We start from the raw sequence: 27,773 nt of genomic DNA, 5'->3' as shown, positions 1-27,773 counted from the left end.
GAAAAGAAACTACAAACAATTCAGAAGGGTCCTTAAACCCGGCTTGAAGGTGCACACCTGCCTTCTCTACCTTCGCTGACAGCTGCTTCTACTACTGCTTTCCCGAGACCCCACCTTCTTCTCGGAGTTTCTCACGTCAAAAGTCTTTTTAACTAAACTGAATGAGAGTGTAAGGTAGTGATGCCTAGTTATCAACAAGTAGATAGATAGATAGATAGATAAATAGATAGATGATAGATAGATAGATAGATAGATAGATAGATAGATAGATATAGATATAGATATATGTAATTTATTCAGTAAATATTTGTTAAATGCTTACTCTGTGCCAGACCTTGTTCCAGACTCTGAGGAATATATCCATGAACATGTCAGAAAAATCTGTCTTTATTAAGATTGCATTCTAGGTCTATCTTAAAAGGATTGGCAACAAATTTACATAAATCCAACTATACCTATTGGCAAAAAGGGCAATACACACATTTCAACAGTGTGAGTATTGTTAAAGTCCACTGTTGGCATGCACATCATCATATACTGTGTTTACTGTGTGTATAATAAATTCATACCTATATGTTATTCCCCAGGGACTCCCAATGTAAGACTATAGAAAGAACTCTATCAGCAATTTAAGAGACTTTTCAAGGGTCATTTTGAGCATGCTTTATTTTGACCTTAGGCAAAGTTTTTAAAACCTAGCCACCTAACAAGTTGTGACTCCACTGTACTAAAATGAAGATGCAGAGATTGTTGGACAAAAGATAACCTTTTTAAATATTTGTGTGTGAAACTGATAAACATACATTCTGGTCAGCTTAGTCTAATAACCAGGAACATATGGTAACACATCCATGTGAATGCACACAGTTGGTCCACAATGAGATCTGAATCAAGAGTTTTTAAAAAGCTTCTAAGTTATTTCTCATTTTTAAGATAACAAAATTATAAAACCTCAAAGACAACTCATAAGCAATGCTTAATAATTACAAAATAGAAAAATTCTCATACTGGCTTAGTGTGACTAAACATTTATCATTTTCATGTATTTTACAGAGAATTGTAAAAGAACACCAAGGTAAGAAAATTAGTTTAAAGTTTCACAATAATTTGACTCTATACAATAACACCAATTATCTAACCCTGGAAACAGTCTTTGATTATATAATGTAAATTATTTTTCTTTACAGTGACTAAACTGTTCCATTTTAAATTTACAAAGAGATTCATTTTCCTAAGAGCAAAGTGAGAGAACAAAAATCATACAGTGAGGAGCACCAAAGCAGAACATTTTTGCACCTAGGGCTTGATTGGTTTGTACTTAAACACAGCCTGTACCTAAAGGACCAAAACAACACATTTGGCAAGAAAAACAGTCAAAAAGATAAACCAAGGTCTGGAAACAGTGATTTTTAAAAAATCATTTTTTATCAATGTGTCTTTTTCAAAGTATATTTATGTCACTTTTCTTCATCTTTCATTCACATTCTACAACTCAGATTGCTCCACTTTTTGTTAATCTGCAGTCACACTGAATGAACAAGTGTATTATGTGTTTGTTGTGATGAATCCAAACCATTAGAGCGAGATTCAGCAACCTCTGTAACCTAACAACCTTACAACCAGTCCAAGTGGTAGAACAGATTATCAGTGACCTGTTGGTTTAAAGACCTTAGTCAGATAAGAGGTGTGTGTGTGTGTGTGTGTGTGTGTGTGTGTGTGTGTGTGTGTGTAAGTCTGCCAGAGCCATGTGACAGACTACGTGCAGCCGAGAGAAGTAAGACATTCTAATAAACTGACACAATGGTCCAACCAATCCCTAGAAGACTGGGATAGCCAACATTGAATTAACCATAAAGTAAACCTGAGATAAACAATGAGGTGCTTAGGGGAGATGTCACCACAACTGAAATAAGTAAGTGACAGGTTTGAAAGACAACACTAAAGGAGGTTGCCTTGGCCACAGTATTCTCCGATACTGGAGGACAGAGGTAATGGGCAGCCACTTCCCAGGAAGGGATCAGGGGTGGGGTTCCCTGGTCTGCAGCTGAGGACACTAGCAACTTCTCCACAGGGTATCTGCAGTGGCCTCCACCTCATCCAGAGAGTACCCTCAAGCTCCTGTGAGCCTAGGCACCCCTCCCTGTAGCTCCAGGGCCCCTTCCACTTCCAGCTAAGCCTCTAAATGGGCTCCCTGAGTCTGAGGTAATGCCAACGTGCTATACGTATGAAGTCAGGCAACCCACTTAAAAACTCCAGCCATCTACAGGTGACAAAGTTGGCTTTTGCTATCAACAATACTTTCCTCTCAGATGTTTCCTACGCACAACTTACAGCATGTAGGGCATGAAGAAGGGCAGATGGCTGGACTATGATGAGAATATTTCTAGTTGAGTGTTAGGACTCCCAACTGTGAGAGGAGAAAGGAGATCTGCTAACTTTTCTATTTCCTATTTCACATCCTTGGCTTCCAAGTAAAGAGCAATTAAGGTCCTATGCAGTTAATGCCCTTCCAGAACTATCCAACTCTCAGACTTGTAATTACAACTCTGGATGTGTCTACATAGCTCTTTAATTCAGTTTCAAAATCCACGTTTCTTAAACAAAATGATACCACTGCAGTCTTTAAAAATGCCAGTCATAAAATTATCACTTAAAAACTAAAAAGAACCTAACTGAGGAGTAAATGCATAATAGTTTCTCACTCCCTCTTCCCCCTGTTATTTGGGTGGGAGGTCTGAAACCCAAGGCCTCTGCATTCTAGGCAAATGCTCTCCGAGTAAGCTAGACCCTAGCCCTCTCCTTTTTCAAAGGTGTTTTAGCTCATCTGGTAGAGACACACCTGTGTTTGCTTCCAAAGACCCCAAGGAAGAGCCTGGCACAGCACTCTACAGTTTGACCTTTTATTCCAGTGCTGGTGGTTCTTCAACTACAGTGTAGCTGTTACTTCCTTCATGAATGCCCAAGATGGGCGCATCAGATGCGGAGAAAAACATTTACAATTCGGTGAAGTTTAGTCACAGAAAAACGATTATCTGATTGACCCAAACATGCAAGTTCACTTCTTCCCCCGAGGACCTAAATTCAAGGAACAAATGAAAATCCACCATGTTTCAAGTTAAATTCCAAGAGTTTACACAACTATAGCATGACTTTAAATGCATATGCACACTCATTTTTCTGTATTTTCCTATACGTACACCCTACATACATTTCTGAGGCCATAATTCTAGGGAAAGATTAAGAGTTTTATACTATACTATGAAGTTCTAACAAATTCTTGGTTTATTTGTGTTCATTTGTTAGCTCAATGTCATATGACCTTGGCATAATGCCAAGTGTAAAGACAAAAGGTATTTCAGATACAAAATTCTTAGTTCTGTGTCATAAATAAATTTGGGTAAAACCGCAAGCCTTCCACGGAGTCATCTCGGCAAAGATGGCCCATCTTCTCTGCGAGAAGCAGCCTGGGAACAAAGAAGAAAAATCCCACAATGATCTATTCATCCAGAAAGATATCACACACCACCGCGAGGGGCAAGGACTTACATACCTTTCTTTAGCCAGAAGGACAGACATCCCCACAAGTTTTGCAAACTCTTCCGATGTTAAGGATCCTCTTTCTGAAACCTTGTGACAACACACAGCAGAAAACAAACAAGAGAAACAAAACACCAACAACCACAATTATTTCAGTACACTCAGAGGAATACATAGTCAGTAACTGAAGGGAATGTTTTACCAGGTTTTCTACTAAAATCCAAACAGTCACTATAACTAGATCTTCTTTATTTTTAGATTTATCTTTATGTGCATGAGGGTTTTGCCTGCAGAGATGCACACCACATTTGTGCCTGGTGCCCACAGAGATCAAGAGAAGGTGGGGATCTCCTAGAACTGGAGTTACGGATGGTTGTGAATTACCATGAAGGTTCTGGGAACTGATCCCAGTTCCTCTGTGAGAACAAGTGTTATTAGCCGCTGAGTCTAGTCCTGCAGACCTAAATCTTAACTGTCAATTCTGCGAAAGTGGATGGGCTCAGAACAGGCAGAGCAGAGGCTACATACCAACATGAAGCCGTTCATGTTGTAAGAAGGCACTGTATGAAAGCCTAGACAAAGCTACTAGGTGTTCTGAAAAAGCAGCATAGCAAACTGTGTGTGTGTTACACGCTTTGGTGAGGGGCCCATAGTTATAACCGGGTCCACTAAAGGATGGGACTTGAAAACCTGTTCCCAATGCTGAGTTTCAACAGGAAAGCAAACACCTCATTAAGATGTTAAGGGAGACAAGAACTTCAAAAACTTTTACTATGGATGCTGACTGTCTATCACAAAGCATTAAGCCTATGACTGACTTTTTAGCAAAGCTAAATTCAACAGTGAATCCTGCTTCTCAAGTTGCTATGCAGTTGGGTCTTTGTGGCAAGCTCTAAGGACAGAAGGAAACGGGATTCACATACTGTCTCCAGGGCTGAGGCCACCATTTCCTCTTCTTTGTGGGTTTGAAGCTCAATTACCATGACACCACTGTCAAAAACCCGAAGCCTGAAAAACACAGATGTGAGAACAGCGTGGATATATCTAGGATGTTCAACTACAAGGGAGAAGCAAGCCACGTTCTACTTTACTTAATGGCCAGGCCTGAGGACAATCACACAATGCTTGAGCCACAATGACTATGTGTAACCATGACAGAATTAAAGAACTCAAAAATTATCAGACAATAAAACTATGAACCACAATCTACATGATACAGTTTTTCTGGTTTGGGGTGCTTTTAGCCCGAGGATAAGGAGAATGCATCAGAATTGAACATTTGCACTGAAGGTTCAGAGGTGAGTTCTTCTGCGTTTCCTCTCTGAATTCACAAGTCTGAAGTGATGTACACCGGGACACACCCTTCCCTGAGAGGACCAAGTACAGAGCGCAGAAGATGCTTGTAGCACCAGGTGAACTCAGGTTGCATACAGCAGAACCTCAAGAGGGTATCATTCTGGTTTGCCACGCACAGTGGTAGGCTCGGGTGGACTTTCAGATCTCCTCTGTGCAGAATCACGGTCACAGTTGGCAAACTTCCTGTGGCGATTCCTTTACCTGATAGGTAGTTTCAGCGCTTCCAGCATCTTGCACGCATTCACTAAATCTTCTGGTGAGAGCAACTAATGAGGAAAAGAAATCCAGTTTATGCTGCAAAGCAATAGAATGGTACTATACAATTGTAATAACCACTAAGACAGAGTAAGAAGTCAATGACCCATGACCCAGTTATTCCACTCTTGAGCATATATCCAGAGATCTCCACACCCTACACAGAGAGATCTGTGCCCCCTCATTTATGGCTGCTTTATGCACTGGAGCAAAGAACTGAACTCAACCTAGCTGTCCATCAACAGATGAGTGGAAAACGAAAATTTAGTATATATGTGTGTGTGTGTGTGTGTGTGTGTGTGTGTGTGTGTGTGTGTGTGTGTATATATACTATTACTCAGCTCTAAAGAAAAATTGTAGTGGGTAGCTATTCCAACCTTGATCTGGAAGTTCCAACCCCCATTGAGGCTTCGGTAACTGTCACGCCTACAAGGCGGGGCCAAGAGGGGACCCTGAAGACCTGAGATCCGATGCGCCATCTCTCTTGGTTCCTCGACCCTCGACGCTGGAGGTAGGCCAAGCAGAGTTCTCCAGAGAACACCGCTGGACTGTGCTATGTCATTCCCAGACCCTGCAACCTACCTATCCCTTCATTTGTAAGTTACGCCACTAAATAAACCTCCCTTTTAACTACGTGGAGTGGCCTTAATAATTTCTCCAATAAAAAATAAAGTCCAAATTGCAGGGAATGCTAGACTTAGAATGTGTAATATTAATTGAAGTTCTCTCTCATATGTGGGAGCTAGCCAACAATGTGCGAATGTGTGTATGTGTAAAGAAATATACATGTGGGTATAGTACCTACCAGGGAGAAAAGAGAACAAAAAAGGCTAAATACAAGGGATGAAGAAGAACTGAAAGTAGGTGATGCACACAAGGTATGAAAGAGGATAAAGATCTATTTTTCTAGTTATTATTCTGTCATGAAATGTTTGGTTTTGGTGGTGGTTAAGTATATAAAATACATTTGATTCTGAAAGCGTAAAGTTTAATGTGAAGCCTTATAGCTTCCATTTTGAATGCCAATTCTAACTATAAAGAAGTTTGTTGAGCTGTACAGACTTTGGGTCTGATTAATTTTGGTATGTGACATTTTTATTTCCAAGGGTTTTTTTTTTTAATAATAAAATTTAAAACACTTTTTCTAAAGTAGAAAAAAAATGCTCTTCATCAAGTACTGTAGGTCACTCGATTACAAGGATAAAAGAAGAAACAAAGAAGGCAAAGACAGCATCAGCAGTCCTGCCCAACCGAGATGCAGTGCAGGCCACGGGCATGACTTCACACTCCTCGTACCCGCATAAGAAGTGAAAAGAAAAGGGGCCGGAATGGAGCTGAGTAGAAGAAGTCTTGCCTAGCATGTGTAAGGCCCTGGGCTCAAGCTCCAGCACTGTAATAAATAATAACAACAAAAACTTTTTTTGAGATATTTGACATGGATACTGACCTTTGTTTATTTTCTACTTGTTTTATACATTCACAGCTGTTACATGTAGTTACTGGTGGATAGTGTAGCCTTAATAAATGTGCACTGTGGTAGACACAAGCACAGCTCTGAGTCACATGGGATGGCTCCGGAGCCAGCTAAGCCTAAGTACAATGCTTGTCACACCACCGTCTCTAGGTGACGTCAGTCAAATTACTTAATCTGCACCTGAAGTTCCTCATCCCCAAGTTATCTTCAAGGTGAGGACGGTCAAAGCAGGAGTGATGGAGAAGAGAGCTAACAGTTGGTGTGTACCTCATGGACCATCGTGTACTCGATGACAGGATGGCGGCTGCACTCACAGACTCGGGTGAGTCACAGGAAGTGACTGCTTACACAAGTCTGCGCTGGACTGCCGGGGCACCAAGAGCACCAGCAGAGTCTGAGAGGCCAAGGCACTAGGTGTGACTGGGCAAAGGGACCTGACGAACAGCTCCTACTGATACCCAGGCAGAGGAGTATGGTGGTGTTACCGCTGCACTATCTACAAAGAAATCTGAGGCCAGCTGAGCCTGTGCCAGAGCTAAACACTGCAGAGAAAAGGCTCCCATTCATTACAGGACACAGAACTGAGCGCTGACAGGCATCACTCACTCAAACCTTCCCTCTGAAGGTAACACAACCGAGTTCCAAGGCAGAGAAGTGCACCACTCAGGGTCACTCAGGGTCGCTGGCGAAACTGGGAACAGAATGTATTTCTTGAGTTCCAGGACAACCCTTTTTCTCTCACCACATTGCTTCTGAAAATAGCTTGGATGGCCACAGCCTTCCTCAACGTGTACTCATAGAGGCGGAGTTCTACTTTAGCTAAAAGATCATCGAAACAGGCCATTCTCACCTCCATTCCCCGAGCTCGGTTCACTAAACAGTACACCTCCGTGAGGGACATTATTCCCCCACGCTCCTGTTAAAATGGGAGAGGAAAACAAGTATTTAGCACTCTTAACAGAAACCATAATCTGGGCGAAATCACAAATTACATTTTTTCCCCTAAAAAACTGTATTTATACACAAGAGAGTCTATTCACATACTGTGCAGAACCTCAAATTCTATATACGGACTTTAATACCATTTAGATGAGAAGAGGGGGGCTACACCATGTTTCAAACTCTGCACTTAGTCTCTCGACTGCAGACATGTGACTCAGACTAGGAAAGACCTGAGAACTCAGGGGCCACATGTGACTCAGCCACACTGGCAGCCCGTGTCGCCACAGTGCAAGCCTCAACAAGCATCACCTTGGTCGATTCAGGAAGGTCAGGATGAGGCAAAACCAAGTAAGAGGGGCCAGAGCCTCTGCCCAACTCTCGGCCTTGGTAAACCATGGACATCAGTCAGGGGGGCAGACTCAGGTAACTGTTGCACAAAGGAGCCTGGAGCCACCCCACCACAGGCCAGCACAAGGAGGCCAGGGCAGAGTTTTGGAGGACTGCTCTGATTCTTTAGCAGGAGAGCTGAGAAGAAGGCAAAGGGTATCAGGGGCCATGTGCCCTGGTGGCTGGAAGCCTCTAAGAGGAAGGCTCATTAAATGCTAAATTTTTATGTTTATTTAATGTGTTAACTAACTTCAGTTAGTAAAGGAAGAAAGTACAGAATTAAGTGATAGCATAATTTTGCAAGTTCTAATGAAATATTAACGTTACATAGGTAATATCTGTCAATGGCTGCTAACTATCTAGCTATCTACGTCTATGTGTGTATACATCTATAAATATAGACACTACATACCTACTGATAGAAATGTACAACATCCCCTATGAAACATTTTTGTCATAAAAACTGCTATCTATAATAGTTTACAGAGAACGTATAGAATGACAAGCATGTTAATACTACATGGTCAGTCAAGCTGTAGGATAATCTACCAGTTTCTCCCAAAAGAAGTTGGAATTAAAATAAAAAATAAGTAAATAAATTTGGGGCTGGAGCTGCAGCTTAGGCAAATAAAATATGTGCCTAGGATATACAAGTCCCTGTGTTGACCATCAGCACAAAAAACTAAAACCAAACCAAAAGAACCACCATAAAAGAAAGGAAGGAAGGAAGGAAGGAAGGAAGGAAGGAAGGAAGGAAGGAAGGAAGTTAGAGAAATAGTGAACCGATTGTAGCGTATCTGGATATAAGAAGGCAAACTGTAAGAGCGAATGTGAACACTGGCCAGACCTGTGACATAAAGGATTTCTAGTGTTTTAGGTGAGAAAGTGACCCTGCAGCTGTGTTTAAAGTAGTCGTCTATCATTATAGGTGTTAGAATATTTATATAGAAGATGATGTGGACTAAGTGGAGGGTGATTTACTGACGAGGCTAGATGATGGGCACACGGGGATCTGCTGTGGTACTTATTTTGGCAGAGATTTACAACACACCATAAAGACTGCTGTGGCAGAGCCAACTTCACAACTATTAGCAGGAACTAGGAAGACTCGAGACGGGGCCAGGCACGGTGCCGCACATCTGTAATTCCCGGCACTCAGGAAGCAGAGGCAGGCAGCTCTCTCAAGGCCAGCCTGCTCTACACAGTGAGCTCCGGGACAGCCAGGGCTATGTAGAAAGATCCTAACTAAAAACAAACAAACAACAAAAAACAAAACAAAGCAAACAAACAGAAAAACTAGGTGTAGCCAGATATGATGGTTCATATCTATAATCCCAGCCCTCAGAGAGGCAGAAGGAGGAGGGCGGTGAGTTCAAGGCCAGTCTAGGCTACAAAAGGAGATAATGTCTCAAGAACAAACGAAAAGATAGACTAGAGAGAAACATATTTATACAGAGAAAGATCTTTTGAAAACAGGAAAAACCCATTAAACAGACTTAAAAAGTGTAAACATTTGAATGGAAATTAAAAGCAATTTTGAAGATTATAGTCAAAAGCTAATTAATAAGTATTTAAGCCAATTAATATTCCTGGAAGAAAAAACATGTCATTTAATGTTAACCACACAATGAAAACAGTTAGGCTCTTTAAATTTCTGATGACATGGAAATAATTTAGCATAGTTTTGAAAATATACTGGAGTTTGGATTTACCTACCTCTAACGGTGCCTGCAATATTCCAGCCAGTTGTTTGGCTAGCTGCATGTGGTACTGTGTGCCTGAGCCATAGGTTTCCCTGGTAACGGGGTTGGCTATTCCCATACTCAGCAAGTAGGACTTAAACCTGATGGTCTGTAAGAGAGGGTGGGAAATGCATCAATGGACTGTAAAATTAGTTTCTCCTTACAACATTTAAAATTCTTTATCATAAACTTAATGTAGTACAATTATTTTTCTACATAACCATGTCTTCTACTGTGTTTCTTACATGCTGTGAACTTCAAGGCAGTGAACTTCTTACTTGTTCCTTGAAGAAATCCAGTTATTCTCCTTCCTTCTACCCCAGTCTCATACTGTTTATTTTCAAAGTTTTATGTGAGAGAAAGGTAATAATTATGTTCTTTTTTTTTTTTTTTTTTTTTTTTGGTTTTTCGAGACAGGGTTTCTCTGTGTAGCTTTGCGCCTTTCCTGGAACTCACTTGGTAGTCCAGGCTGGCCTTGAACTCACAGAGATCCGACTGGCTCTGCCTCCGGAGTGCTGGGATTAAAGGCGTGCGCCACCACCGCCCGGCTAATTATGTTCTTCTTAATGCTAACCAAATACTAAAACTAAAAACTTACAAAGAAAAAACAGGTATGACCAGATTATAGCCAAACTTAACACAGTAGACATCAAACACAGATATGTATGGGACAGTGTTGGAGCCCATTAGGTTTCCTAGTGACTGTACTCAGCAGAACTGCATAAGAGGTTGATTGGACCATAGGCCTGGGTACCAGGTGACTGTAACTAGCAAGGGGGAGGTCTTTTGCTCCACCCCTTGGCATTGTTATAAATAGACCTTTGGCATAAAGTTCTGGGCCAGTGGATGAGGATCCAGGCCCACTCAAGTCTATCCTGTGTTTTCTCTGTTTCTCTCTCTTCTCTATTTCTAACTAAGTCTCTTATCCCTCATTCCTCAAGAGTATGGGGTAAGTAAGTGTGGGGGCTGGTTCACCACAGAACAGCTACTCTTTAGACATTTCAGTAGCTTTCTTTTCTACACCATAAGAAAGAACACTGAAATAATCTTGAATCCTTGTAGAACTAGCGAAAAAGAATAGGATCTAGTTTCTCCTTAGCACTTTCACATGCAAGAAACAAAAACATTACACTATCGCAGGGCCAGTGAGACGGCCCAGTGGGCAACTGTGCTTGCCACCCGAACCCTGAATTCAATGCCCAGGACCTACATGGTAGAAGGGGAGAATCAATTCTTGCAAGTTGTCCTCTGGCCACCAAGTGCATGCTGCAGCACAGCTCCCCCCCAATAAAGAAATGTGGGGGCTGGAGAGATGGCGCAGCGGTCAAGAGCACTGGGTGCTCTTCCAGAGGACCTGGGTTCAATTCCCAGCACACACATGGCAGCTCACAACTGACTGTAACTCCAAGACCTGACACCCTCCCATAGACACACATGCAGGTCAAACACCATTGCACATAAAAATTACAAATAATAATAAAAAAAAAAGAGTTTGAAAAGAAAAAAAGAAAAAAAAAAGGTTTGGAAGGCAGAAACTGTAAGGACCTACAGGTGTAGCTCAGTAGGAGTGACAGAGAACTGGCTGACCACAAGAACATCACTGCATTCTATCTGACATCTACCACTTCGAAGACAAACTATCGTCCTCACCTCATCTTCTGTGACGTCACCTTGTTTCTCTTTAATCTTATTAGCGATTGATTTTGATAACTCCACCATTTCTTTAGCCTGAAAAAGAAAGAACAAAGACTCTCCTAAAAAAATAGAATTTCAAGACCATCATGACTGAGTCTGAGTGGAGCACGTGACACATACCTTGATCATTAGCTTGCTAAGGTCTTCAAAGGCCTGAAATGAGAAATGAAATTTGCATTGCAATCTTTTTAAAGAATAAAAATGTTTTAAACCAATGATACAAACGTAAAATTTTCTTATAAATAGCGATTTATTATTAATAGTATAAACAACACATCTACTTCATTTTAAAAGTCTACTTTAAGAAACTGTAAACTCCCTCATACTACAACCAAACTTCTCATATATTATTATTTACTGTTCTTGGATACATACAAGAAAATCTCGATCTGAGGTTGGCTTAATGACAGAATGCTTTTCTGGCATTGGTGAGGTCCTGGGTTGTACCATTGCTAACACACACACACACACACACACACACACACACACACACACATACACTAAAAAAAGTCAGTTTTTTTCTGATAGGAGATCAAAAACCAAATACTGTAAAAAGCTTGCCAGGTTAAAAATGACAATGCCCAGCTGCAGGAATACTTTTTTTGGACATAATTATAACGAGCCTTACCCTCAGAATATTAGACCACAACATTTACAGTTTTGTATACAGTGGCTACTGCACAAAAACCATCCAAATGCCTCCCAAACACATTAAATAAAACCACTATAAATGTCTACTTCAAGAGCTTCTTCAAACTCAATCAGATGTTTCTAATAAATTACTTCAGGTTATTGAAAATATACTGTAGAATTTCTCAACTAAGTGATGTGCGTGGATATTTTCTTTCTCTCTCTCTTTCTTTCTTTTTGAGAATCAATTAAGCATCTTGTCATTCAGTGAAAACTCAGTGCTCCCCCTAATAAAGAAATAAGTGTGGGCTGGAGAGATGGCTCAGCAATCAAGAGCACTGGGTGCTCTTCCAGAGGACCTGGGTTCAATTCCCAGCACACACGTGTGCTGACATGCACAACTGTGGCTCTGATCAGCTGTGCCAATCTGCAGGAAAGTATCCCCATCTGCAAACTTTTTTCTTCTGCTCAAAGAATAGCGTAAGAATAATCATGTAAGACCGTCAGAGCCAGCTCACTAAGCTAACAATGAAAACAAAAGGAACGTGCACACACCTCACAGGAATTTCCTCAGATAAACAAAGGCTCAGACCCTGGGCTCTTATCGGGGAGAGCCAGCACAGACAGGAAGCCCTTTGTAGGAGGCTCCGGGCACCAGCTATGAAACTGAGTCAATTCTAACATTTAAATCACACACCAACCTCTTTTTCCAAACTAGAACAAAGACAAATCGTGCAAACGTAGTGTTTTACACTGACTACACAAACTGTTAACAATCTGTTCTACTTGTTTAAGTACAAACAGTATGAGAAATCACTACTGTTTATTTTCATAGCAAAAAATACTAAAAGGTTGAGTTTACACAGAATACATCCTTTATCACGTGTAATAACAAAAACAAATATAAATACCACAGTGCTTTAAAAGAATTGGCTAAAAAATGCTTTAAGTAATTACAAAGCACAAATAAAAATTTCCATGCTTTTACTTCTATTATTATTATCAACTTTAGAATCAGGAAACTATCAAAAAGAAGTCTAGGAAGGTATATAAAACAGAAATTAAAGCCAGACAGATGCACATGCCCATTCTATTATTCCGTCCTCTGGTTTAGGGAGTGTTCTATTATTCTATCCTCCGGTTTACAGAGCGTTCTATTATTATCCACAGTCAAATTTCCACTGTAGTTTTGTTTTAAACACACAGACACCGTGTGCTGGCCTCAGTGACTGCCAGTCACTGCTCTGCTTATTCATTTCATTAATGATTCCCGTATGTTGAATTTTCTATTCAGAACTGGTGAGTCTTGCCTTTGCACAGCCCACCCCTCTTCCCGGACCTCTTGTGCCTGCTGGTGTTGCTAACACTGCTTATCCTTCTAGCCTTTGACCTCATCTTCCCACTGCTAACAGGTCTTCCTTGAGCCCAGCAGACACCAAGGGCCATGCCGAGGGTCCCTTCTGGGTCCCGGGTTTTCTCGTCACAAGGCGGGTCTCACACGCCAACAGTGCCCGTGTGCCTGCCTATCTAGTGTGCCACGACAGTACGCACAGCTTCTCATGTAGGCCCACGGCGTGGAGAACAAGAACTATTTCCTCAGTAAGTCAGTCTCTGTAACAGAACATAATGTCTGTGGAGAATTCTTGGAGGCGTGAGAGTCCATGAAAATGGAAATAATTTATTTCTTGAAATGGAATAGTTTATTTCATAAATTGAGAACTTTATTTTGAACAGTACAACAACCTTCAGAAAAAAGGAGTACTACTAATAAAAACTAGCTCACTATTCCATAGCCTCCCTGTAAGTGTGAACACAAAGAGAAAACAGTGTTCAAATGTGCCAAGGTGAGGCAGATCTGTCATAGGGAACGGGAGACTATGGATTTTCAGGAAAACTAAATATGCTCCGAATTACAGACTGGGACTAGTCAAAGCTGTAGGGGGTGTTTAGGGATTACCTCAGAAATGTTTTTGTCAGTTTCTTTTCTCTTTTCTTCGAGCTTCCTTTCGATGCCTACAATTCCTACAGCTCTTACTCTTCCTGGCTGGGAAAAAAAACAACAAAAACAAAAAACAAGTAGATGGTAAAATAAAAAAAAAAAAAAAAAAACGGAAGGAAACAAACCCTTTGTAAACTACACTGACTTTTCAAAGGTGGGAAAGAACCCACAGAGAAAGCATACAATTACATCTCGCTTCCTTTCAAAGCATTGTCTCTTTCTGGGTGCACATAATGACTTTTAAATAGCAAAGAAAAAATAAATACATAATCAATGGCATGCATGTTTTTCTCTGTATTTTAGGTCTAATTAAACTTCTTATTCATTTTTTATTCTTTGGAGATCTATATTAGATATCAATAATTTATCAAATATATAAAAAATTGTAGCTAAAATGCTTGTACTTGACAAGTTATTAACCAAGCTATTTTCTCACATGTGAGTACTTGTGCATGGTTGGGTACTGATTCAGACTAATTCCTAGGAAGATTCATTTTTTAAAAAAATCAGAACTCTACTGTTTTGTTTTTGACAAGTGTGTGATAACAGAGATTTCGTCTTCTCCTTCCTCCTCCTTTTTCTATTTTTTGGTTTTTTTGAGACAGGGTCTTTCTATGTAGCCCTGGCTGTCCCAGAAATCACTGTGTAGACCAGACTGGCCTTAAACTCACAGAGATCTTCCTGCCTCTGTCTCCCAGAGACTGAGATTAAAGGTGTGCACCATCACGTGGTCAGAGTCTTCTTAAAGAGTATGTAAGTACAGAGATGAAAACCCTGTACTTGCTGGGCCTTGTGGCTCACACCCATAATCCCAGAACTCGGGAGGCTCCGGCAGGAGGACCACACCAAGACTGGGACCAGCAGCACTACACACAAGTTCTCGGTCACCCTGCATAAGAAGACAAAACAAAAGGGGGCTGGAGAGATGGCTCAGTGGTTAAGAACACTGGCTGTTCTTCCAGAAGACCTGAGTTCAATTCCCAGCACCCACATGGCAGCTCACAACTGTCTGTAACTCCAGTTCTAGGGGATCTGATACCTTCACACCAATGCATATAAAATAAAGTTAAATAAATTATTTTTTTTTTTTAAAAAAGGAGACAAACAGAAAGGAAGACACTACACTTACAAATAGCTTTCAAATACCTGGGGTCCTTTGTTTGTTTGTAACGACTGGGAAACTGGCACACTCTCCCATCTCCTCTGGGTCATTTCCTCTGATAAACGCCTGTAAAACTGTAATGGACATGCAGACCCTTGAGTCAGTCAAATGGCAGCCATCACACACGGTACTAAAACATTTCTTCGTATAAAGTTCTGCTCAGTCATCAGAAACAGACTAGACCCCTCAGACACCAAAGGAAGTCCAAAGCTGTTTTCTAGGATCAGCTGCATCAGTCTTAAGAACAAGTGCCCAGCAACTTCCCAATTAGGTCCTCCAAACTATGACACCGGGTCATGGTGCCTGAGTCATCCTGTGTATGGAGCTAACCAAGATCAGCTGCCTAGTGGTGAGCTTTCAGATAGGTCAGCTTAATCCGTTCCCACGTTGTGCTCTGTTGCCTCATCAACTAACCACTAAAATCTTCACTAGCAGTGGAGTAACATCACTCAGCAGGTTTCCAGCTTCAGAGGCCATGTAACTGTATCCCCTGCTTTTCACTTTTTGATAAGACTCAGAACACAAAAAGGTTTTGTTTTGTTTTTTGTTTTTGTAAAAAATGTAGTTTAAAACCTAGTATGTTATAGTACTGTCTTCTATCATTCTGACACACAACACGCATTTTCGATCATAATAGTGTCTTCTATCATACTAACACACAACATGCACCTTCGAATCCTACTGTACTCATAAGGAAGCTTACCTCAATCTGGCCATGTTCTTTGAAGGAGAGTTTGATGTAGGAGTTCTTACTGCTCTGGAACGGACCAGGCTCTTTGTTAGAAGGAGCAGGGTGCAGATGAACCACGATTTTGGCACTGATGAAACAACAAATATGTTGGCCATTTTTTAAAATCACTAATTCTGTCTTTATAACTTTTCATTTGCTTATTTCTTACTATTTATGTATTGTTTTGAGGCAAGAGCTCATCTGTAACTCTGGCAAGTCTGGAACTCACTCTGTAGTCCAGGCTGGCCTCCAACACAGAGATCCACCTGCCTCTGCCTCTCAAGTGCTGAAATTAAAAGTGTGCACCACTATAACAAGCACTTTTTTTAAACTTCTTGTATATTTTAAATCATTCTCAAATTCATGTAAAAATAATGAATTTCCTAAAAGAAATTCTTTTCTAATTTATATTCAGGATCATTAAAACCTGCAAAAGTAAAACGTAAGATATGAACTAAATGTTATCGGCTATATAGATGAAATAAAAGTATGGCTTTAGAAATGAATTCAAAGTAAGTTCCTAACATTGTGAGTGGTTTATGACTAGGCTTCCCATCCACAGAGCCATCACCTGAGGTTACAGGGGCTATCATTTCTGCCAAAGCATTCTGCCTTACATACGTGAAAACATGTGAAAAGGTATCTGTAAAAAGGTATCTGTAAAATGGTCTGGCTGATATGTTAATAAAAACCTATCCAAAACTCATGTTCCACAATGTCATTTGTTGGAAAGTGCCACTCACACAGCAGCATGATCTAGAAGGACAACAATACTGCCGACCCAGGGAGCTATGCTTTTCAGCAGCAGCATCTTCAGTACCATTAAAAGCACGACCAGACACGCTTCACCAGGGTCTGGCCTGGTGACTCCTCCAGATCCTCCTTTCCACGCACCCTGCCCCAACCCCCATATCTAGACACTAGAAAATGGAAAGACACCCAATGCTCATGGATTGGTAGAATTAACATTGTGAAAATGACTATCTTACCAAAAGCTATTTATAGATTCAATGAAATCAAAATAAAAAACACTATCTCACTCTTCATTGAAACAGAAAAAGGAAGAAAAAAAAAACTATCCTAAAATTCATATAGAATCACAAAAGATCCCAGATAGCCAAAAATACTGAGCACAGAGAACAGTTCTGGAGAGGTTACCATTCCAGTTCTCAATGTATACTCCAGAGCCCATAGTAATAAAGACAATATGGTATTGACAGAAAAACAGACATGCAGACCAACAGAACAAAACTGAAGACCCAAACATGAGTATATATAACTTCAGCAATTTAATATTTGACAAAAATTTAAAAAATGCTAAGTTGGAGAAAAGAAACTATCTTCCAACAAATGGTGCTGGGAAACATGGATGTCCACATGCAGAAGAATGACATTAGACCCTTATCTATCACCTTGCAAGAAAACTAACTCCAAATGGATCAAAGACCTCAATGTGAAACATGAAACGCTGTTTGAACACACAGGCAGTGCCCTAAATGATGCAGGTGGAGGGAAGGACTTTCTGAATAAACCTCCATTTGCACAGGAATCAAGGCCAACAATGACAACTAAAAAGTTTCTGCACAGCCAAAGAGTCAATCAGTCATGTGAACATGAAGCCACAGAGTGGGAATCTTTGTTAGCTATACAGCTAAATATACATATATCCTCAATATATAGAGAGCTCAGAAAACAAAGAATCAACAAAACAAGAACAAAGCCGGGCGGTGGTGGCGCACGCCTTTAATCCCAGCACTCGGGAGGCAGAGCCAGGAGGATCTCTGTGAGTTCTAGGCCAGCCTGGGCTACCAAGTGAGTTCCAGGAAAGGCGCAAAAGCTACACAGAGAAACCCTGTCTCGAAAAACAAAACAAAACAAAACAAAACAAAACAAAACAAAACAAAACAAAACAAAAAAGCCAAGAACAAAACAAAAACCAAATGACCCATTCAAAAATGCACTTGGGATCTGAACAGAGTTCTCAGAAGAAAAAAAAAAAAGTCTAAAAAAAAAAATCTCAAAAATGTTCATCATCCCTAGCAATTAGGGAAATGTAATCAAAACAACTTTGAGATCTCATCTTACTCCAGTCAGAACGACCAAGATACCAAACAACTGACATCAAATGCTGGAGAGGATACGGGGAAAAGGAACCCCCATGCACTGTTCACAGGATTGCAATTTGGTGCAGTCATTCTGGAAATGAGTGTGGAAAACCCTCAAAAAGCTGAAACCAAATCTACCATATGGCCCAGCTGTACCACTCCTTGGCATATGCTCAAAGGACTCGACATCCTCCTCCACAGACACTTGTCAGCCATGTTCATTACTTCCCTATTCATAATAGCTAGGAAGTAGAAATGAACTAAATGTCCTTCAAACAGCAAACAGATAACGAAAATGTGGTACACATAGTCTATGGAATATTATTTAGCTGTAAAGATAAATGAAATCATGAACTTTGCAGGTAAGTGGCGGGAAGTAGAAAATACCGTATCGGTTGAGGTAACCCAAACTCAGAAAGACAAATGTATGTGAATGTCCTCTCTCATCTGAGGCCCTTAATTTCTTCAGGTTCTGCAGTATGAGTACATATCCTGAGTAACTGCAGAAACCAGGAAAGTAAAAGAGACCAAAGTCGGGAGAGGAGCCATAGAGAAGGTGTTTGAATAGCAGGGTATAATTGATTTGAATGGGACCAACGGAGGCAGGAGGATTTAATTTGGGAGGCAGAAGGAGATAAATAAAGAGAGGGAGGGTAGTAAATAACAGTAAGGATGTCTAAAAAGTCACAAGGAGATCACATTATTATCTATTACCCAAGCTTACATACAATACGACTAAGTCTGTGTACACACACACACACACACACACACACACACACACACTTTAAATGAAATCTTCCCCTATGGACTAACAATACTCCCCTCCACAGCCATAGACTATCTAACAAGAACCCCAACCCCAGGCATGAGAATCCCTGTTTTGAGTTGTTGGTCAGGGCTGTCTAACAGACCCCCAAACAGTACAGGCTACTGTGGTGTCTCTCAGAGGTGGGAGTTAAATCCCTATTGCTGAAAACACCATGCATTTCAGACACATGAGCTGGAGGGTCCAAGATGGTTCTGACTTTAAAGTCTCCTCCCTGAGAACTGGCTTTCAGAGTACCAGAGGGTGACATACTAAGAAGTAACCTATAGTCCTACCCAGCTATTGATGCCTATAAAACCATAACAATGACCAGCAAGGAATGATAACCCTAAGGGAGCAGGGTTATCAATAGCTATCAGTATCAATAGGCTATCAATATCAACAGTTCTTTCCCTCAGATGAGGGGTTCCTGGGTTTAAATACAGAAAACAGGCACACACATAAAAGACAAGTATGTGTGTGAGGATACATATAGTAAGAGCAGGGTCATATTATTTATTATGACCCAAGGATATTACAGCAAACCTTACTACTTTATGAAGACTTTAAGAATGCACATAAAGTAGAAAAATAACTTTAAGGAACCTACTGACCAACAGTGTGATAAGAAATGTTTTTTGTGAGTAAAGACTTTTTGTGCCAGACAATGGTGGTGCGCACCTTTAATCCCAGCACTCCCGAGACAGAGGCAGGTGGATCTCTGTGAGTTCAAGGCCAGCCTGGTCTACAGAGTGAGATCCAGGACAGCCAGGGCTACATGGAGAAACCTTGTCTTGTAAAAACAAACAAACAAACAAACAAACAAACAACAAATAGATTGTTAGGCCTCACCTCTTCCCAATTCCAGCCGCCTGTTCCTCAATAAACACAATCTGGGACAGAGGAATGGCCATGCAGCACTCCTAAGAGGAAACCAACAGAGAAAGGAGCTTATTGCACGTGTCAGAAGATCGAGTCCAGCAGCATGAGAACGTTGCTCCCTGTGAGGTACTTAAAAACATCAACGCTGTATTCCTTAAATAAACTGCTCACTTGAGCCAGGGCCAGGAAGGCACACGCCTGGCAAGGCCTCTATCACAGCTACACTTCCAATCTCCCTAGTAAACTTAAGGAAAATTGAAATATAATTCTGTGCTGGCATTTTGGTGCATGGGAGAACATAAGGAGATTTTTAAAGGCAGGCAAAGGACTGGTAAGATGGCTGGGTGGGTAAAGGCATCTGCCCCAAAGCCCAAACCTGAGTTCAATCCCCAGGACTCACATTGTAGAAGAGAGAAGTCTGCAAACTACCCTCTGGCCTCCACATGTGCAGGGTGGTATGCCCATACTCATGTACACACAAAATATAACAATAAATAAAATGTAATTAAACCAGGAGGTGATACATCTCTAATCGCGGTACTTGTGAATCTGAGACAGAAGGATAAGGAGTTCAAGACCAGCCTGAGCTATACAGTGAGACCCTGTCTCAAAAAATAAAAGTAAAATGGGGCTGCAGAGATGGCTCAGCAGGGAGCCATCTGAGAGCATTTGCTGCTCCTGCAGAAGAGCAGGGTTCAGTTCCCAGTACCTATCTTGCTCTGTAGCCCAGGCTGGCCTCGCACTCACAGAGATCCGCCTGGCTCTGCCTCCCGAGTGCTGGGATTAAAGGTGTGTGCCACCACCACCCAGCCCACATCTGCACATAACTTTAAAATAATTATACAAAACTAACAGACTAAAGAATGCAGCATCCAAAGAGGCAATAGCACCCGTAAGAGGGGAAAAAATGGTTCTTAAAGAACAAAAAGTCAGACATTGCAACAGATATCACTCTTCCCAAGGATACATTACAGTTTACAGTTCATCTTGGCATTAAAAGTTCATGGTGAGGGGCTAGAGAGATGGCTTAGAGGTTAAGAGCACTGGCTGCTCTTCCAGGCAACCCAGGTTCAATTCCCAGCACCCAGATGGTGGCTCACAATCAGTTCCAGGAGACAGGAGCCCTCTTCTGACCTCCATGGGTACTGCACATACATGGAACACAGATACATGTAGTCAAAACACCCATGACACATAAAATAAAAAAAATAATAATAATTTTTGAAAGAAGTTCTTGGTGACTGGGAGTATAGTGAAGATGTGAAAACACGTGCTTGGTGCTCCCAACCTGAGGCCTGTCTTCTGCACCAAACTCAGTCAGGACAGCCTCTCGGCTGGATGGTGAGTGACTAGGAAAATAAGATATATATATGTATATATATATATACAGACTAGATGGCTTATCCTGTTGACAACTGTAACTTCCAAGTTCAAACTCTTAGGAATAAAGATATCAGCTCATACATATACCTCATCCCATCTAGAAACTATAAAATCGGGGTGCAGAGTCTTTCCCTAAGTGATATAGGGCAAGGCCTTCTCAGCCGCCAGCCTAGTCCCTGCAGCAGACTGCTTCCCCACAGGGCAGACTGCTCATTTTAAGGATCCCTCACAACTGATGAGAGACGGCTCCTCCCCTACACTGAGGCATGCTGTAGGAGTGACTGACTGGTATTTGAAAGCCTAAGAATTAAGCATCCCAGCACTGGGGAGGCAGAGGCAGGTAGATCTCTTTGAGTTTGAGGCCAGCCTGGGCTACAGAGCAAGTTCAAAGTCAGTCTAGGCTGGAGAGTAAAACCCTGTCCCAACACAAAACAAAAACAAACAAGAGAAAGTAAACCGAATCTTGCATGGGGGAGCTGAGGGTGTGACTCAGTGAGAAAGCACACACTCGGCACAGTCAAGGCCCTCGGTTCCAATTCACACTCCCAATTCACACAACTAATTAAACAACACCCAGAATTAGATGCTAAAAGCTGAGGTCTCTTACATTGTTTTTCTGGTCTCTCCAAATCAGCCGGTGCGTACTAAGGAGAAGAGTCCCAGCATCAAACTTTATCTAAAATGACAAGAGCGTACAAGATGTCAATATCACTCCATGTTATCCTGATTTTCTTACCCAGTAAACGTACAATATGAAATTACGGAACACTTTAGAATAAGGCTTATCACAGGTTAAAAAGAAGCAAAACTATATACCTTATAAATATAAGGTATGTATATATCACACACACACACACACACACACACACACGCACGCACGCACGCACGCACGCACGCACGCACGCACACAGAGCCATTATAGAACTATGGAGAAATTGAATGACCTACATGTAGTGTCGGACAGTTAAATAAAATGTATCTACAGCACAGCACACATGCCAAAGTTAGAAGAACAATGAGGCAGGACAACATATGTTATCATGGAATGCTAAGGCAGAGCTGATGGGGGAAAAAAAGGAATTTGCAATGCATTACATAGAATGAAATTCTCCAACAAAATGTACTTTACATGTGTGGGTATATGCATCTCTCTCTAAAGACCCAAAAGGAGGTCTCCATGAGTGCACATGAAGCACTCATTTATCTCAGGAAAAGGGTGAGGAAATGGGAGGGAGAGAAAGAAGCAAGGACTCCTTTCTTAAAGGATTTATTTTAATGTGTGCATGTGAGTGTGTGTCTGTGTGAGTGTGTGCATGTGACTGCCAGTGTCACCCGAGGCTGGAAGACAGTGCTGACTCTCTTGGAGCTGGAGTTAGGCAGTTGTGAGCGGTACTAGGAGCCAACAGGTGGTCTGGAAGATCAGTGTGTGCTCTCAACTGCTGAGCCATCTCTCCATTAGCCCCAGACCACCCATCTGCTTCTTGCTGAGAACTGAAACCCAGGTCCCCAATATGATGGTGTTTTGAGTTAGAGCCAAGTGCTTCTGCTTGGACATGGTCATGAAATGGGGACCCAATGATGGATCAGAGTCATTGTATGAACAACAGACGCAAGCCGTCTCTGAAGGCACGAACCCAGGAAAGGCTGAGGTGCATGCAGTGAGATGGTGGTATCTGCAAGGCAAGAAGAGGAACCTCAAAGCCTCTAATCTCCCAGCATTAGATCCAGGCCACTCGCACCTCAGGACTGAGAAAGAGGCCTCTGCTTATGCCACCAAGCCTGTACAGCACTATTTAACAGCCCCATTCTGCACTCCAGAATTTGGAACTGTTGTTTAGAACTCTAGTATGTGCTGGAGATGGACCTCAGTCGGTAAACTGCTTGTCTATCATCCATGAAACTGGGGGGGGGGGGGTGTCCCAGCACCACAAAAACTGGTATGGCTGCATTTGCCCGTAAACCTATCACTCTAGAGGTAGAAACAGAAGGTCTGAGGGCAGCTTGGGCTATGTAGGAGTCTGTTCCCTCCACTTCCCCTCAAAAACAAAAAATAAAAATACTATTGTATAATAGTATGAAAAAGATGGCATCTCTGTCTGTATGATGAAGTTTTAATTTTATAGATTATTATTCCTGAAAATTAGATAGTAAACCAATTTAGAGTTAGGATCCCAGGGATTAATAAATCAAATCTTTTCAATGCTGTTAAAATAACTATACATATATATGTGTACACACACACACTACACACACACACACACACACACACACACACACACACACACACGGTTTTTTACTCTCTAAACACTAGAGAGCTAGAGAACAGAATTTGCCACAAAATAAGACTTGTTTGAATCATTTCCAGTTATCGCTAAAGTTACAAAGCTGGATCCATTTTCTTTTCTTTTCTTTTTTTTTTTTTTTTCCGTTTTTTTAGCTTTGTGCTTTTCCTGGAACTCACTCTGTAGCCCAGGCTGGCCTCGAACTCACAGAGATCCGCCTGGCTCTGCCTTCCGAGTGCTGGGATTAAAGCCACCACTGCCCGGCTAAGGCTGGACCCATTTTCAAGGCTATCTCACACCACACAATTACGAAGAAAGATTTTAGTAAGAATTCAGTTTGTTACAAATAATGCCAGAATTCTTCTGAGTTTAAAACTATGTGGCTAAGGATTTTTGTTTTAAGCCAGACAATATCATAGCACGGATGAGGTGGGGATCATGAAGCCCCAGCTTCATCATCTCCTAGCTGAAGAGAGGCTCCTGGCAGAGGGCCAGTCAGTTTTGTTCAAGAATCAGGCCCCCCGAGAGGTTACCCATGCTCCAGTAGAGGGCCCCACAATCATACACATCCTGGCGGCACTTACGTGGACTCAATGGGTTTAAAACACAAGTACAGCAAGTTAGGAGGGAAAAGTGAAGTGGGGGTAAGGAAGGGAATGGCGGAGTGAATCTGATCAAAATACATTATATGAATGTAAGAAATTCTCAAACAGGAAAAAATTCTTATTAAATAAGTAACCAATAGGAGCATTACTAAGTATCGATCTATAAAACCTTCGTTTATATTTACTGTGCATATCTATGTGAATATGTCCGTGCCATGACACACATACAAAAGACAGGACAGCTTCCAGGAGTTGCTTCTCCCAGAACCTGAGACCTGATCAAATGCCTCCCCCTAATGAGCTACTTTGCCAGCCTGTATCATTCTTTTTTTTTCTCCCCTTGTATCATTCTTAAACAGAAGTTAAAATTATGTATTCTGTTAACAGCACTATAAGGTATCCGTGATATTTTATTACATTAAAAAGTAAATTTTTCACATATCATGCTTATAGCAAACCTATGCAATATGCCAAAAGTAATGACTTCTGGGCAGTGGTGTACTGATTATTTCAAGTTTCGTTCTTTCTCTCTTTCTTTTCTCATGTGTACTTAAGCAATATTATTAGTTTGAAAAAAAATTAAAGAAACTTGCCACTGGCATACGTAACTTTATGTAACTCTGAAATATATGTACTTTTTAATGTTAAATCAAGCATACACAGGAACATGCTTTTTATTTAGTTAGTTAGTTAGTTTTAGTTTTTCGAGACAGGTTTCTCTGTGTAGCCCTGACTGTCTTGAACTTGATCTATAGACCAGGCTGGCCTTGAACTCGGAGATCCACCTTCTTCTGCCCACTGTACTGGAATTAAAGGCGTGTGCCACCACTACCTGGTGGCACATGCCTTTTAAAAGCCCACACAGGGGCTGGAGAGATGGCTCAGAGGTTAAGAGCACTGGTTGCTCTTCCAGAGGTCCTGAGTTCAATTCCCAGCACCCATATGATGGCTCACAACCATCTGTAATGAGATCCAGTGCCCTCTTCTGGCATGCAGGCAGAACACTGTATACATAATAACTAAATAAATCTTTAAAAAAATAAACGCCCACATATAACAGATTACCAACATTTTGACACACATTTTAAAACATTTTTCCTAAGAATAAGATCTATCAGTATTGCTAATAAGAGGTTAGTGATGAATAATGGTATTACTGCTGAGCGATGTGCTGAACCATCAGTTCAAATGTACTCTGTGAAAAATATTTGTCCCAGGTTTCTGTTGTCGTGATACTTAATCAATATTATTAGTTTGAAAAAAAAATTAAAGAAACTTGCCACTGGCATACATACCTTCATGTAACTCTGAAATGTATGTACTTTTTAATGTTAAATCAAGCATACACAGGAACATGTTTTTTATTTACTCATTTAATTAGTTATTGACCAAAAGCAATTTGGGGTAGAAAGAGTTTTATTTCAGCTTACAGTTTATAATCCATCAGGAAAGGAAGTCAGGGCAGGAACTGAAGCAGAGACCATGGAGAAATGCTGCCCATTGGCTTGCTCCCGGTGGGTCTCTGAACTTGCTGTTTTAGACATCCCAGGATCACCTGTCCAAGGGCAGCACTGTCCACAATGGGCTGGGCCCTCCCACATCAATCATCATTAATTCAGAAAATGCCTCATGGACTTGACCACAGAAAAGTCTGATAGAGGTCTTTTCTCAATTGAAGTTCCCTCTTCCCAGATGTCCCAGATGATGTTGGGTTGATAAAAACAAAACAAAACAAAACAAAACAAAAACCTAAACACTGCACGATTCCACCAGAATACTTGGACTTATCAGAGAAAAGACTTACAAGTTCTGTGTTTTCCTCTGAGTTAAAAGTAAAAGGCTAGGTGTGATGGTACATTTGCCTTTAACCCCAGCACTGGGAGGCAGAGGCAGGCACATCACTGTGAGTTCGAGGCCAGCCTGATCTACATAGCAAGTTCCAGGTCAGCCAGAGCTACACAGAAAGGTCCTGTCTCAAAAAGGGGAAGAAGGGGGCTGGAGAGATGGCTCAGCAGTTAAGAGCACTTGCTTTCTCTTCTAGAGGACCCAGCACCCACAGATCCAGGGAATCTGACACCTCCGGCCTAGGCTGACACCTGCCCTTATGTGCACACAGCCACATGTAGACACACACACACACACACACACACACACCCCTATACACAATTAAAAATAAGAAAAATGTTACAATAAAAAGTAGAGTTCAAGTACTCCTGGTGTGTAATTCAACCTAACTTTAAGTGTCTTGGCTAGTCTGATTTACACAAAACCAAGCAACTGAGTTAATGATATTTTAAGAATCTCTTTTTGCTAGTAAAAATTCCCGTTTTCAAAGCAAATGTTTTGTTAGCTTGGAAGTGCACGATGTTCCCTTAGACTGGACCAGTTCTTGTTTTATCTTGTTGAAATCAAAGTTTAGGATATACATTTAAAGCTCATCATGTCAGTTATGTCCCACTGCCATGCCGATGAGCAGGAGGAAATGCGAAAGGTTGTTGCTCTAGGGAAGAAACTGTGCGATAGTTCCCTTCCGTTCTCCCGTGGATTATTCTCAACCTGACAGACAAGTCAGACTGGTTTGCATTTACTACTCAAAACCAGAATAATCTGAGCTACTTAAAAAGTAAACCAAACTTTTTTTTAAGCAGTTGCGGAAAAGATCTTGGTTCAAAAGCAACAGTAGCACAGTCCACAAAAATACCCGAAGAAACTCAGGGGATCTGGGTCAAACGTCGCATGCACCTCCAACATCTGTTAAGCACTGACCAGGAAAAAGCGTATCGAAGTACAGAGCGAGGCGTCATTGCTATAGCAGCGAGGAAGGAGGGGCCCAGCAAGTGAAAACTTGAAAGTAAAAGTGTTTGTGGGAACGCAAGCTCTTTTCCTCCGTTTCCAGGTCGTACATTTCATTCAGAACAGGACGGCTGGTAGTTTCCAGTATGTACAAATGACTTACTTCCATTTGGGATTTCTCTTATCATGCGCAAGCCCATCTTCCTAAGATTTCAGCTTGCATCCCAAGGCAAGGGCTTAACTGCATGACTCCATAAAACAATCGAAGCGTCAAACCCACTTCCTAAAGTAATCACAAAGCAAACCGAAAAACCAACCCCGAGGGGCTGGACCCCGCTGCCTCCTTCGGAGATCCCTTAGGGCCAGAGAGGGACCGACGGCGGCTCAGCCCAGAACAAATCCATCACCGGTCCAGCAGGAGGGTGGGGAAGGCGTTCCGGTGGCGCGCTCCCGACAAGGCGGAACTGGGCTGCCCCGGGCTCCGGCCACCCTCCCCCTCCCCCGAGACCTCCGGTCCCCCTCGCGGGGCTCCGCTGCCGTCCACCGTGCACCGCGGGCCGCGAGGCCGAGGCCGGGAGCCCGGGGCCCCAGGGCGAGCCAGGCCGGGCCCAGCATGAGGGCCCGCGGGGCGGGTCGGCCTCCGCCCTACCTTCTCCTCGCCGTCGTAGACGCGCACCCCGCGCTGCTGGATCACCAGCGTCTCGTTGATCTCCAGGAGGCCGCTGGTCCACACGAAGCGGTCCATGGCCGCGGCCGGCCGAGCCTCTGCCGCTGGCCGGGGCTCCCAGCCTGCGAGCGGCGCCCCCTGGTGGCCGGCGGGGGTGGGGCGGCCGGGAGGGAGCGGTCTTCCCCCTCCCACCCGACCCCCGGCCTCCGACAGGCGGCGTGAGGGAGCGCCCCCTGGCGGCGGCCACTCGTGTGCACATTGGTTTCCTTGTTGATAAAAGGTTGTAAATAATGATTTGTTTTTGTTTTTCAAACATCTGTAATCAGTATATTAGGTGATACC

General features: G+C 42.0%; 1 protein-coding gene across 1 annotated transcript; it reads right to left on the bottom strand.

The window, feature by feature from the left end:
- Positions 1-648: 648 nt before the first annotated feature.
- Vps36 (vacuolar protein sorting 36 homolog) lies at positions 649-27,585 on the bottom strand. The gene is made up of 14 exons (XM_059244607.1): positions 27,414-27,585; positions 21,692-21,760; positions 19,672-19,742; positions 15,883-15,997; positions 15,164-15,253; positions 13,976-14,062; positions 11,509-11,541; positions 11,344-11,421; positions 9,668-9,802; positions 7,473-7,538; positions 5,095-5,159; positions 4,461-4,545; positions 3,551-3,627; positions 649-3,464 (listed from the first exon to the last, which is right to left on the bottom strand). Exons 1-14 carry the CDS (start codon positions 27,507-27,509, stop codon positions 3,371-3,373), a joined length of 1,161 nt encoding a protein of 386 aa, XP_059100590.1. The 5' UTR covers positions 27,510-27,585; the 3' UTR covers positions 649-3,370.
- Positions 27,586-27,773: the final 188 nt, after the last annotated feature.

Source organism: Peromyscus eremicus, chromosome 17 (assembly GCF_949786415.1).
Source record: "Peromyscus eremicus chromosome 17, PerEre_H2_v1, whole genome shotgun sequence".
Taxonomy (NCBI): Eukaryota; Metazoa; Chordata; class Mammalia; order Rodentia; family Cricetidae; genus Peromyscus; species Peromyscus eremicus.
The sequence above is the reverse complement of the archived record's forward strand: the minus strand, read 5'-3'. Positions and strand labels throughout refer to the sequence as shown.

What these genes read in the sequence shown, in the direction of transcription:
- Vps36 (XM_059244607.1), bottom strand. Translation starts at nt 27,509, where the DNA reads ATGGACCGCTTCGTGTGGACCAGCGGCCTCCTGGAGATCAACGAGACG. An exon ending in TATTGCAGGCACCGTTAGAG is followed by an intron (nt 7,539 to 9,667) that starts GTAGGTAAATCC and finishes CCATTTTAACAG; the next exon opens with GAGCGTGGGGGAATAATGTC. An exon ending in TGGCCTCAGCCCTGGAGACA is followed by an intron (nt 3,628 to 4,460) that starts GTATGTGAATCC and finishes TGTTGTCACAAG; the next exon opens with GTTTCAGAAAGAGGATCCTT.